The sequence below is a fragment of the Corapipo altera genome, unplaced genomic scaffold, assembly GCF_003945725.1.
Source record: "Corapipo altera isolate COAL_440 unplaced genomic scaffold, ASM394572v1 68, whole genome shotgun sequence".
Lineage (NCBI taxonomy): Eukaryota > Metazoa > Chordata > Aves > Passeriformes > Pipridae > Corapipo > Corapipo altera.
The window spans coordinates 4,934,981-4,949,760 of NW_020884919.1; the positions used below are offsets into that span (position 1 = coordinate 4,934,981).

Genomic DNA, 14,780 nt, shown 5'->3' on the forward strand with positions numbered 1-14,780 from the left:
GTCATTCACACATGAAGTCATGCTACTTCCTAAGCACAAATGATGCTAATATAAAACAGATATTTAGAAAACAAAGACATGGTCCCCATCCCAGAAAGGTGGAGGAGTCTCTTAAATTAGATATTCTTAACTGGATCTATTTGTTATTGACATACAAGCATTTTATCTGAAAAGATAATCTTGTTGTAAAAGGCAGATGATTGTTAATTCTAATGTGTATTTTAGTCTGTAGAAATGTTAAATCTTTAATAAGAAACTCTGAGCACTAAGCAATGAGTCAGTCTCAAGTCAAACCTCAGGCCTTTGTAACTGCTGTGTTTATGGATGTGTATTTGTATGTCCATGTGTGTGTGTATTTGTATATCCGTGTCTGTGTCTGTGTCTGTGTCTGTGTCTGTGCCTGATCAGAGCAAACCCATTTGGTTCTATGACTGCAAAATAAGCTTTATTTGAATTATTGAACCTTGAGATGCAAAGTTACATTAAATAACCTAAATTAAATCCCCAGAAGCACAGATTGTAGACTAGAGTACATCCAATATTTTAGCAACTTATTTTCAATGTATTTGGTGTTGGCCTTGTCCCTGCTGATGAAATGCATATATACATAAATAAGTGTGTATGCTTCTGTATACACACAGGTTTTTTGGCTATTTTCATTCCAAATTAAACATTTACTTTGCAGGAATGATTTTTACTTTGCACATATTCTATACTATGCACATTTTGATTTATATAGACCTGAATGTTAAGTGTGTGTTTTTAAAAGTATTCTTAAAGTACAGCTGGGATGCAGAATGACAATGAAGGACAAGACAGGAATTTGGAATTATTTTGATAAATAGAAACCCCTGTCAGGAATGGAGTTATCCCTCAGGCATCTTATAGGTAAAATTTATTCTGCCTTATGGCCTGGTGATGGACTGCATGACCTTTCAGATTCTCCTCCGGCCCTATTTTATGATTCTGAGATCAATTCATTTTGGCATTTGACAGCTGCTGTACATAGACTACAGATGATTCCCTGCCTTTAATATTTTTAATAGGTTTTTTTAATTCACAGATTTTGCACTTGAAATATTTTAGTTGCATATAAAATGTATTCTTACTTATTTTAAGATTACAAAAATAAAGGATGTGGGTTTCATTTGGCTGTTTAGCAAAGGTATTCTTTCCAGCCTAAAACATGTTACAATGCTGAATTTTTATGAGAGGTTATAAGGCTATAAATTAATGCTCTTTACCATAAAGATATCTCAAGGTTTATATGCAGTTGATCCAATGTTATTCCCATTAGTGTTAATAACTGGGAGATAATTCACTTCATTCAGAAAATGAAATCCTGATTCTTGAAGTAGTTTTAGTGACATTCAGCCTGGAATCAGATTATTCTTTATAGCATGTTAAAGTCATGGCAAGGTGGTCCTCAGCTTGCAAGTGTAATTTGTTCTCACAAATAGGTAATCTTGTTAAAATATTGTCAGGTTAATCAAAATTGATTTGCGTGTACTAAACCCAGTGAATGCTAATCAAGTATCGGTTTAGGAAGCTTTAGTAGCAATTTTAAGTCTTTGATAGTTTCCCATTCTTCTTGCATGGAATGACTCACTGGATTTGTGGAAACATTTTAAAGCCTGAACACCATTCCAAGGCTGGATACAAATGCACCACAGACTAAAGCATCTCCTTTAGAAATACGTTTTCAAAAACCTGAGAGTGTGGATCACTGTACTTGTTATACCTCATATGCAATGAATTGTTTTCCAAATCATGTGAGTGCTTTGTGGTTTTGTCACTCTGTTATTTGTAACTTTCCTGCCATTTTTTACAAATACATTTTTTACAAATTTACAATTTCAGATTGTAATTGAAAGTATTACATGGTGTATCTGTGGTGTAAGAAAATGCCTTTAGAACTTCTGCACATTCCATTTGAAAGGTAATTCTGTGTAATTATGAATTTGTTGGAAGACACGGTGAATTTATTTAGTAATTTTATGATTATCAATATGGGGTATATGGGACATTGAAATGACAAAGAAGAAAAACTTTCTTTTTCCAGAGCCACGAGGAGCTTTGCACTCTGCTCACACCCTTTAAAACTTACAACGTCTTATTTTCTTTCAACAGAAAGCTTTTCTTTACAGACTACGGGAATGCTGCCAAGGTGGAGAGATGTGACATGGATGGAATGAACAGGACGTGGATAGTAGACTCTAAAATTGAACAGCCTACTGCTCTTGCACTAGACCTCATCAATAAATATGTGTACTGGGTTGACATATATCTGGATAGCGTGGAAGTTGTTGACTATCAAGGGAGAAGGAGGCACACAATAATTAAAGGCAGACAAGTAGGTATTTATTTGCAAATTAGTAAAAGTAACAATATCAATAAATAAACATATGTAATGCTAACAGCTACAGGAATTTCAGATTTTTTTTCCCTTTAGTTCAGATGTGTTAGGTGTCAAAAGATCCATCTGCATATTTTGTTTTATTTGCACTGTAGCCCATTTTGCAACCTGTGGACTTGCTTCCATGCAGTGTCTCATTAACAATGCACAATATAGGTCACACTTGCCATTGTAAAAGACTTCAGGAGGGAAAATATGGGGTGATGGAAAGGTGCTGGGAAATAAATCATTAATGACAAGATGTCCTTACCTCTTCAGGAAGGAGATTAACAGGCACAATAACATAAAAGAAATAGAATAGCAAAAGCCGCTCACCCATTCAGACTAATCTGAATGCCCTTAAATCTTATTTTGTTGATGGCAATGGTGTTTTTTTCCAGCTGATCCAGATGTTCAGAGTCATATACACAATTGCTGAGACTGTATGAGTTTTTGAACAGGAGTATTTCAGTTTGGAGTGGGGTAGCAAGCAAGGTCACAAAGAAAGGAAGAATTCCCTGGCAGTTGTGAGATTTATGTAAATCCAGGGAAAATTAACAAAGACCAAACTGTTCTAGTTCCTGTTTGGACTCCCAGAGCTGGAGTGGGCATCATGTTTACATCTTCTTCTTCCTGAGGTTAATCAGGGTATGTAAAAACATGTAAACAGAATAAACACTTTGCCTTTTCTGCTGTCATTCTTTGCTTCCAAGTAATCACTGTTTGCCAAGAGACAACTGATTAGAATAGCTGTCCTCTAAAAACAGGCAGAAAATGAGACAAAAAGCAGTCTAGGTCACCTGACTAAACACCAAACACTTTCTTACTTTTTACCAACTTACTCCCAGTCCTTAGACAGTTCTGGAATAACAGGTGTTTTTTTTTCAAATAAGGACACTTTATTAAGTTCAGAGGGATTGTTTCTCCTCTAAGGTAGCTAAGAAAGGAGAATGAGATCTGTGTCTTTTAGTAAGGCTGGTGTTAAAAAGCTTGACCTCTCAGTTGGTCACTGCTGTCACAGAAGGTATGGGTTGACTTTCTATTCCAATGAAACATTGGAGATTTCATGAGATTTTGTACTGCTTATACATGATTTAGAATGACTCTTTTTTCAAGTTACTCCTCATTAGTCCAAGGAAACAACAGACGAGAAAACTACTTGCAAGAAATTTTAGGGAATAAAGTTATTGCACAAGTACAAGCAATTGTACACCAAAAGATGTGCTTTCCAACTGATACTGGCTTCTATTATTGATAACCTGGGTGGCTTTCAAAGGCTGATTCTTTGTAGCAAGCAACATTTCTACTCATGCAGGAGATATCTGAAAAGCTTCCTGAGATGTAAAAAGCAACAAATGCATAAATCAAATACAAATGATTAGGTCATTATAAAATGCATTGGAAAAAGAGTCACATAGTTTTAATAGTGTTAATATATAGAAACTCCCATGGGAGTTAAATTAGAAAGACTTAAACTGAGTACAAATGGAAATAGGGAAGAAAGGATTATAATTCAGAGGAGAATTCTACAATTTGGTACATTTGTGTTGTTATTTTCAAGGCTGTTTTCCATCTGACTATAATTGGGTTGAATTTCTGTTGGATCTTAATCAAACACTTTCATTGACCTCAGTTATTATTTCTTTTTCTGGGTAAGGACAGAAAACAATTGCAAGATTTGACCAACTGGAGTGGTAATCTCTAGAATGGATTGAAATACTTGCTGCACGATGGGGAGGGGGGATTTGGGTTGTTTTTTGATGATGTATCTCTGAATTTGTGAGCGAATGAGCTAAGTAAATACTTTATGGTGAGCAATTTATTTATTAATAATATATTCAGCCTATGAATATCTGAACATCTGCCAACAAATTCTCTTTAATTTGTTCGGCTTTCAAAATTGCCAGTGAGACATTTTACTTTTTCTAAATCTATAAATCAAGCACAACCTCTAGATTATTGAACAACTCATGTCTGAGCTGTGATTGTCTAACTAACTAATATTAGGTAATTTTTAATCAATGTTCCCAGACACATCACAGATAAATACAATTTTAGAATTCACTTTTTGAGAAAAAAGCTTATTCAAAGATACCAACACAAAAGGAACAAAAAAAATAGCTGAGGGAATTTGTTAAATCCTTATGTATTCACTTAAGAAAATATTCAGCAGGTGTATCTTGAATTATTTGCCTTGATTTGTTTATAATTTCAAAAATGGATCAATTACGCCTATAAGCTGTGTTTTAAAAATATCTAACTTTATAATATTTATTAGTTAATGCTAGTTAATAGTAGTTAATTTCCCTTAGTTAGTTAATGAACATTAGTCCATACTAAAAGAAGCTGTTGAACTTAAAAGATGCAGGAGTTTTTAATTTAGAAGACAGAAACTGGGGAATTGTAAGAGTAAATTATTTGGGATTGCTAAATAATTTGAAATTTCTGCCTATCTTGTACAAAGATTTTCTAATTACAAACTTCAGTCTACATGAATGTGAATTGTACTTGTAGTGTAGTTTGTGTTTATAATCTACAAATATTTGCTGACATATTCAGAAAACCTTTTGTACAATTTATCCTGTGCAATCCACAGTAATCTTTGATGTTTAATAATCTTAGATATGCCTAAAATACTGAGCTACAATAATGAAACTGGTTTTTTTTCTTTTCCAGATTAGGCATTTGTGTGGTTTGGCAGTATTTGAAAACTATTTATATACAGTTAATTCAGATAACCTCAGCATTTTACGAATAAACAGATACAATGGCAGTGATGTTCAGGCTCTTGCTAGAGTTGACAACACTAAAGAGATCCGTGTGTACCAGAAAAGAACTCAAACTGCAGGTAAGCTCAAAATTACTCTTTCTAGAACAACATAAGACCAGATATTAAGGGGTTGTGTGGTTGAAGTTCTCCCAGAAAAATGTATCAAAAGATAGAGTGAAAATTTGTCACTGTGGCAAAACTCTGTTACTTCTTCATCTGCCCAGTTTTTTATGTGCTTGCTGCCAGTTTGCCTGTCTCTCAACACGGAGAACTGCCAGAGAGCCATGGTTTGCATGTTGTGCGGCTCCACACTCACAACACCTCAAGAATTGAACACCTTCAGAATTGTTAGATATCCAAAGCTGTCCACAGACTTGGGTCTCAGATCTAAGAGATTCTTGGTAAATCTGGGCCTCCTTTTCAGACAGACTACAAACCTCCAGTGAGCTCCTGTCTTTGGGGTTGACAAAAAAGCATGGAGATTTGCTCAATTAGACTGCCTGACATCCAGCCCAGGAAAATGCTGTCAAGGTTTCCTTGGTTTGGATAAATATCAACTTTTCCATCTGTGAAAGAAATCTTCAGTTTCATCTAGAATGAAAACCTTTTTATAATCTCAGAATTTTTGGTAAAGGAACAATTTTTGAGGGCCACAGTCCTGTATGACTGTAATCATGGCTCTGTTCTGCAAGCAAAACAACAGTGTGATTTGGGGGAACTTTGTGCAGAGATAGCAAGATCCAAGCTGTTTACAGCGATGCTTTATGAGAATTTTTTTGATGTGACTGATAGCAATAAATTGTTGCCATGGCTGCTTAGACAGAAAAGCCAACACATCAATTCTGGTGCTCAACATCGATGTTACTAAACAGAATGTCTGCTTTTAGAGAAGTTTTTGAAGTGGGAACAAACTCTAAATTGCTTTAGAGTGGGTGAACTAATTTTTACCCTATTGCTGAGGGCATTGATTTGCAGATGTCAGTGTCTGAAGGAGGCTGCAAAGATGCTTTCCTTGCTGTAGGCCCATCTCTTGTGCTCCTGAGGGAGTCAGAGAGGTTGAGTAGAGGAGAGATGTGAGCACAGTGTAATCTTTTATTACATCCTGTGATTACTCAGCTCCTCTTGCCCTTCGTTCACTCTGCTACTTCTTTTGTTTTGAATGGACATGTTTGTTGCTTGTCAAGATTCGCTGTAAAGGCTGTCTCAGCTTGGTGGAGTTTCTGTCTACCTTTAACCATATCGACCTTAAATCACTCGATTACTTCTTTTAAAGAAACAATTCAAAAGCTTGAGGGAAAGGAGAAAGAACAGAAAAAAAAAATTGAGATAAAATAGTCTTGGCCTGTTTTAGGCCAGCTTAGTAGGATAGCAAGGTAGATTTTGTTTTCTTGTCAGATTTGCCTTAAAGAGTTTTTAAAAATTAATTTTGATATATTAGTCTGCTAATTTAGAACCATGCATTTGAAAATATGAAATCAAGAGAAAGAAATTATTTGGCTTCTTCAGCTGGATTTGTGTCCCAAGTGTGCACATCTGCACCTCATCCCTGGAAGTGTTCAAGGCCGGGTTGGATGGGGCTCTTAGCAACCTGACCTAGTGAAACATGTCCCTGCCCTTGACAGGGGGTTGGAATGAGATGGTGTTTAAGGTCCCTTCCAAACCAAGCAATTCTGTGATTCTGTATATATGGGGAAACACTACAAGGCTTGTTCTGTTCTTTAGTATTGGCCAGATAATTGCCCCAGAAAAGTGCTGTTTAATGGAGCTGAATGAATAGCAAACTGTGTTGGCATGGTGTGCATTCTGTCCTCAAAAAACCCTAACCAACCAAATGAAGCAAAGCAACACATAAAAAAGGGGAGAAATGTCAGCTCCCCCAGGGAAGCTCTGCCCAAAAAATGCTGTGCAGTAGCTTATTCAGGGAGGGGTGATAACACACAACATTGGGTCTGGTTAGATAGCCACGAGATGGCCCTGGGGAATACTTGTCTGACTTGGGTACCATCTTAAAAAAACACCTTCCTTTGTAGTTATATTCTGGGGAAAGATGTATTGTGACACAAATTCCCTTTTTCTTTCTTTCTAAACTTTCTACATGCTGATGCATATAATTATCTTGCTTTAAATGGATGTGAATAATGCTGGTTTTCCCTCGCCATAGTCAAAAGCCACGCATGTGAAGTGGACCCATATGGAATGCCGGGGGGATGTTCACACATCTGTCTGCTCAGCAGCAGCTACAAAGCACGGACTTGTCGCTGCAGGACTGGCTTCATCCTGGGGAGTGATGGCAGGTCATGCAAAAGTATGTTATTTAAATCAAAGAGTCTGCCAGCCGTAAATATTCCAGGGTGTAGTTCTGGGTGTTCCTTAGAGTGCTTATCAATAACAATGGAAATCACATGGGCTGCTTTGGGGTAAAATTTATTTTCAACATGTACCTGACACTTTGTTCACATACTCCTTTCATTCCCTTAAAATGATTTGATTTGGCTTAGTTCACAGAAGTGACAGATTAAACCCGGGATGCCGCTCAAAGAACACTAAAAATTATCACAGGTTTTAAATTAATCTTTGTCTTTATTTATATGTCATCCATTTTCACAACACACAGGTACTGGAATGCTGTTAAATAGTTTGTCACATCCAATTTCCACCCGTGCAATCAACTGGTAAGGCAGAAGCAAACTGTTCATGTCAATAAGTCAAGCAAGGTTTTTCTCATAATCCTTTGAAAAGCAAATCTGATTTGAGCAACTGTGATTATACCTAACATTACATATACACAACCTGTTGGTCACCTACAGCCAACAGGAGGGCACTGAAAATTTTGGGGAAAGGCTGGTTTTTATCTCATTTCTCAATCAAATGGTATTGATTTCGTTCAGGTGAAAGACATGCAGTTAGATACTCTAATGGATGCTGGTAGATGGATATACTTGCCCTCAGTCAAACCTGATACAGTTTTCATTAGCAATTTCATAAAAAAAAAACAAAACCAAACAAAAACCAGAAAAACAAACCTGAGAGGAAGCAGAGAATTTTAAGAGGTATATTGGTAGCATTAAGCCTTTAAGGATATTTATAAGTATATTTAAAGAAAGAAAGTAACTTTACTAAACCTCAGTTTTTGTAATTAACTTAATTCATTAAATTGTAAGCAATCTCCTGAGAAATAGGAAATATTGGGATCCATGTTTTGTATCTCAGTATGAAAGAACAATCTGTGTTGGTTTATTGTATTCCTTTCAATTTGAAAGAAATTTACTGTAATCTTTTGTGTTGTTTGGTTTTTGTGTTATTTAGTGGTGGTGGTGTTTAAAAACTTCAGGTAAAAAAAGTGGTGTTTTGTATTTGCTGGAGTTGTATTGTTGGATTTAACGATTTTTCAGTCATGGTCTACATTACCCTGATAAATCCTAATTAATTGTAAAATTAAATGTCTACAGAGCTATATATGTCCACTTCACAGTAGATGCAGAGTTATTCTGTGATCTAGCACTGCTTTTCAGTGCAAACCTTTACACACACACACACAAAATATAGATGTAAGCAGATCACTGAAGTAATTTGTATTTTAAATAAGGTAATGTAATTATCTGGATTTTTTGAGTTTAGATACCTCCAGAATATATGAAAGTTTAATTTTTGGTATCGAATAATGCTCCTACTCCCCACTAATTGTGCCAGTTAATTAAACAGGGACTTTATGCACTATAAAGAAGATTAGGCAGCATCAGTTGTTTATGTTTTTAATCTTTCTTTTGCAGGACCAAAGAATGAATTGTTTCTTTTTTATGGGAAGGGACGCCCAGGAATAATCCGGGGAATGGACCTGAATACCAAAGTATCTGATGAGTACATGATTCCTATAGAGAACTTGGTCAATCCTCGTGCTCTGGATTTCCACGCCGAAACAAATTACATTTACTTTGCTGATACCACCAGTTTCCTAATCGGACGACAGAAAATTGATGGCACGGAGCGAGAAACGATCCTCAAAGATGGTAGGCAATGCTAAGCGATAGTGACATTCAGAGATTCCCACTCAGGAGAAGCTGAACTGACGTTTACAGATAATTTAAAGTTTTATTTAAATCTCCCATGGAAAACAGACCCAAATTAGGCCTTGAGCAGAGTTGGAGATACTCTTTTTACAGCTTCCTGTTTATTGTTCCTGAGGGCAGAAATGTGAAGTTTGATGAAGTCACTCTGCCATGAATTCTTGCTTTGTCCAATTAAGCTTGTACCCACCACTCAGTAATTCCTGTGTCATAGGTAGGTATTTATTGAGCCATGCCACATCCTTGTGGACTTTATAAGACTTCTTCACTCCAACCTCTATCACAGTGTTGATTCTGGAGCTTATTCAAGTAATTTGGCAGAGTGAGACGATCCGTAGCTCTTGAAAAGTCACTGGGGAAAAAAACATTGACTTTCTTGATGCATTTTCCATTGTATATGTGGAAGCAACAGGAACACCTAAATATCTTATAGAACCTTAATTAAGATATTTATACCATTTATTATAGCAATGAGAGAAAACACTGGCAGTTCTCCAGTTTCCACCTCTTTCACTACACTGGTCTAGAATCATATCTTGTCATACTAAGTGCTGTTGCAGTGGTAAAACCTCCAGTTTGTCAATCCATATTTCTCCTTCCTTTATGGACCTTTTTCTGAGGGACTGCTTCAGCAGGAGGTAGCAACTGCCTCAGCTGAAATCCATTCTAAAGTAATTATTTTATAGTCCTCAAGAAAATAAACTGTATGAATATTCATCTTAGCCTTCAGAGAACTTAATATCTTTGCTGGTATATTGAAGCTCAAGACGGAGAGTAACTAAAAGACCATTGTTTTAGCACAGGGATTTTTCATTCCCTGTCATTCTTAACCCATGTGTTAATCCATCAGTCTCCCAGAAGTTATCTGTACTGTGCAGTGATATGGTGCTCTTTTGGTGTAAGGTCTCTCCTCAGAGTCTTCACAAAGATCCCTTCAGCTGCAGTTCCTTGCAACAGTGACAGACTCTTTACCCTGCATACGTGATTGCTTAATAAAAGGCAGCTGTCTGGGTAAATAAGGAATACTCAGCTGTCAGTTTGGTAATTCTTCATTTCACTGCGAGTATGGGAATGGATAATGTACATCACAGAACTTCCACTGCTCACTTTCCCTTACTGAACACATATTTCACTTTACAACAAAGTAATTAAAATGTGGAGTAGAGGAAGGAGTAGGCAATATGTAGATTTAAACATTATAATAGCAGCAAGGAAGATACACACAACATAGCAAACCCACTAATGCAATACCAAAACAGTTATGGATTTTCTGATGATATATTATTGGTGATGCTATTTGCAAAGGCTGAAAAAATGTCACTGTCATTCCCTCCTCCCACCCCCTCCTACCCCGGGAGCTTACATTGTTAGTTTGAACTTGGTGTAGTTTCATAACTTTAAAGTATGTTTAAGGAACATTTGTTACTGTATTTTTCATGACTTAAAAAATTAATATGGCCTCCAGCTGTAACACCTCAGTTTTTATTCTTGTCAAGTCTCAAGAACTCAGGAGGGACAGATTAAATCATTCCTTGGTGGTAGGTTACTACAGAAAATCAGGTGCGTCAGGATGTGGTTTAATAGTTGCTCTGAACAGCATGTTGCTAAGGACTTCTGCCTGTGGTAGGTGCAACTTCTCAGAATAGAAGTTCTCATTTTTTCTGACTATCAGTTTTTTCGAGAACAGATACGCTCATTCAAACAACACTGTAACTCAGATAATTACAGTTTGCCTACACAAGAGCCTGATCCTACCACCTGTTGACTGGGAATTGCGATCACTGAGCACCTAACACTGCTGGAATTTGATTTCCCATATAGTTTCAGCTGTGATTTCGTATTCTTCACTTCGGAAAACAAACTGCTGGGTAGTATTGATAACTGTTTGATAGCCCAAAGCACAGCCTAGGCCAGAGTTGGCAGCACAACTGACAGAGCTGTGTACTTCCACCAGCAACAGAAATTGTTATAATTAAGCTTTCAAACTTGCATATAAAATCAGTTTTTCACATTAAAAAAGGGAACAAGCCGGACATTTTTAAAGGGATCTAAATATTCTTTAGTTGATGTAACATAAATACAAAATCTTGGGTTTTCTACTTGTCTTTGTCCCTCTTTGGTTTTTTTGGGGTTGGTGTGAGCCTTAACATGTTATTTACTGTAAATGCTAATAAAGATGGTCAAGGGATGCCTGTTGCTTAAACAAGGCCAAAGTAAGCCTGTAAAGATCTTTGGATGCTGTTTAGCTGGTTGGTATAGAGCAGAATTATTTTTTCCTCAGTTTTTATGTTTATCTAGTATTTTAGGCACTATTAAGGTGCATGATCTAACTGACATTGATGAGCTAAGCTATTCTATACCAAATTACATACTGTGCTTATAATGTGTTTCACATTTAAAAGCAGCGTGGCAAATTGTTGCTGCTAGAACTATGAGTTTTTAAAAATCTTGTATCTATATTCAGTGTATTTGTAACCCACATACTACTATTGATAGTGAAATTCTGGTAATATTTCCAGAATTACAAATGTTAACTGTTCAATTAGCAAGTGAAGAATGATCACAATGGTATTTTGCTCTCTCATTCTTTTTATGTTGAAAGGGCTTCACTGGTTTACTGTAGTCAAATCAATTTTGTTTAACCACAATGGCCATTATTTTCTTCCTTTTACTACTTGTTGTGAAACCCATCTAAAAAGTAAGGAATGCATTTAAAGATTTTAGATAGTGAAATAAAAGTGAACTTTAAACAATAGCTTCACAAAAATAATGAAATTTGCCTCTATAAGATTGTGCTGTAAAAATCTCCTTTATTTTTAAACTTCCTGATATATTTAGAATCTAGTTAACGTGAGTTTTTTTGACTTGGATTCTATTTAGTTTAGAAACACATATGCTCCATAAATCCCACAGAAGGTGTGGTAGCTCAAATGCAGTAGCTGTTGTGTGAACCTGAATAGGTTTGGAGCAATAGGCTTGTAAATTTTAGGAGGTATCTAACACTCTAATCTAAACTTAGTTTTTCTATTGATACCAGTGGAGTCCATATTTGCACTGTTTTGTCTCCCAAGGAAGGAAATAAAGCAAACCACTTTCATTAAAAAGCTGATCTTATTAGTATAAAAACTCTGTTTAGCCCAAAATGACAGGGTGAGATGGAATAAAAATAAAATACGTTTTGAACACCTTGTCTTCAAGCTTGATTTTAGTCATGTTGGTGTTTTCTTGAGTTGGAAAAAACTTGCTGAGACCCCTCAGAGCTTTAAAGGACATTTCTTTCACAGCTGAGGTTTGTCTCTGCTGCCTGGTCTGCTCAGATTTTCTCCGTAAGCCTTGCGATCCAGGTCCTTGGTGAAACACTCTGTTCTTTTCTCTTCCATATTTTGCACTTTTCTCAACATACATGTTCACTCCAAGACCAAAGGCCACTCTCCACTCTCAGAAAGTTCCAACTGGCTCTGACATTTTCTTTTCAAAAGAATGTAGCAAAGACACTGAGAGACTGAAAATAAAACTGGCAGTGTCCATCAGCCTGGGAAACCTGGCTGAGCTGCTGGCACTGATCTCAGACACCGACTGACCCTCGGCTGTTCTGAACTTGGGGTGATTCTTGTCAGACTGGGTGGTTGCTGGGTTAGATATGTCATCATACTGTTGTTTCATATCCTGCAGGGTGCATTTTGACACCATTGCTTCCCTCAAGCTCCTTAGATCACAAGTTAAAATAGTTCCCCGAAAGTACAGTGATGTTTAGGTGTATCAGGAATATGGATAATAATGTTAAAACACGTTTTGAAAACCTCTCCTTTTTTTTCCCCATAACTTTCTTACATTGTGTCTCACAGGATGTACTGTCATCTCTATACCCACGAGCAATTTACTAAATTTAGGTCTAGTTTCTTAAGTGAACAAGGTTTAGTTGATAACTTTACTGGGTACCAAATATCTGTAATATCTTTTGGACTTTTCAGGTTAATTTGATATAAAGAAAGGGAGGTCCAATTACAATTAAAATCCTGCAGGTGGTAGATTGTACTTTGGAGTAAAGTAAAGAAAGCAACAAACAAAACCTAGCAATTGTAAAATACATCACAGTTTTATAAACATATATATATGTACATCTCCATGATGTTTAATTTAACATAAGCAATATGCCTGGAGTAGGATGATTGCACATTTGGAGTTACAGACATCATTAAAGCTCGAAAGAATCCTGAACTGTTCTAGGCCTTGCTGACTTTTCAGTACAACTAAACTGATTTTTCAGTTATTTTCTATGTTGTTGTCAAGAATTTCCTTCATTTAATGTACTAAACATATATATAATCTTCATATTTGTCTTTATTCATCTCTACTGTTGTTCACTGCCATGTGCCCAGACAGAGTGTACCACTAAGGGAAAAAGGCAATTTTAAAAATATGACACGGCTATCACACTATGAATTCCAGTAGCCCTCAGCTTCTTTAGTTTTCTGTTTTAAAAAATTGAAAGCATGCTGTCTGAATTATCTCTCTTCGTAATGGTTATTTTTATCTCTCTCAATAAGGGTTATGCTTGTTATTTTTAAATTTTAGTGTACAATGCAAGTTATATCATAATTTTAATAGACTTTAACATTATGTTGAAATGCGTTTCGCTTCTTTTTAAAGGGAAATTGTTATAAAAATAAAAAAGGAAAAGTTTTGCAATGACAAGGTATTTGAAAACATTACAGCTCTCCTAACTTAAGAGGGGCTATAATATGATGGTATTACAATCACTAAAAAACATTGTTCAACAAAAACACCAAAGTAATTTATCATGTTGCAGTGCTATTGAGATTGAAACAGCATCTTTTATAGATGCTGTTAATGCATCCAAGTGCATAAAAAGCACAATATTTCATTGTATGAGCAAAACTGTCATATTTTATCTTAGTGTGTTGCTGGCATACCATAGGTTATCTATGGGCTGTAGTAAGCCAAAGGTTTTCTGTGCTATACTAAGTAGACTGTGACTTGGTCAAAGAGCTTTGCATTCCAGTGCATCAGAAATAATTGTACCAATTTATTGTAAGGAATGAGATAGTTTATTTGAGACATGGTCAGTAAAGGTGTTTGGGGTCTAAAAAATATTCTGGGTGAGGAGTTTGTCTCGAGGAAAATACATCTGAGATCTCACAAAGGAAAATTTGTAGGTGTGCTGAAGTTGCTAACGTTAGCAAGACCTTTCTGTTAGTACTTACTGACTGCATTGTGGGGAAGAATTTTGGTGGAGAAAGCTGAGGGTGACAACATAATGCTTCTGCAGTAAAAATAACTGATAAAAACTTGAAATGTCCCAAACTAGCACTCTAGGACTTTATATGAAGTTCTTGTCTGGAAAGCTGACAGGTAAATTATATGTCTGGCAGCTCAGCTCAGATTGTTAACAGGTGTGTTCAGTTTAACAAATTTTCACGGGTGCATTTGGTGTAAATGAGGTTCAAGTAGGATCAGTGATTTGGTCATATAAAAATTTCCTGAAAAGTAGTAATATAATGATTTTTTATGTACACTGGGAGGAAAATCT

At 36.1% G+C, this 14,780-nt stretch overlaps 1 protein-coding gene across 1 annotated transcript in view; it reads left to right on the forward strand.

The window, feature by feature from the left end:
- The window catches only part of LRP1B (LDL receptor related protein 1B), a 672,863-nt gene that overhangs the window by 418,075 nt on the left and 240,008 nt on the right, over positions 1-14,780 (forward strand). Inside the window, exons 8-11 of the mRNA XM_027656245.1 lie at positions 2,131-2,353; positions 5,072-5,243; positions 7,327-7,470; positions 8,936-9,172. Coding sequence (XP_027512046.1) covers positions 2,131-2,353; positions 5,072-5,243; positions 7,327-7,470; positions 8,936-9,172 — 776 coding nt within the window. The remainder of the gene's footprint in view (positions 1-2,130; positions 2,354-5,071; positions 5,244-7,326; positions 7,471-8,935; positions 9,173-14,780) is intronic.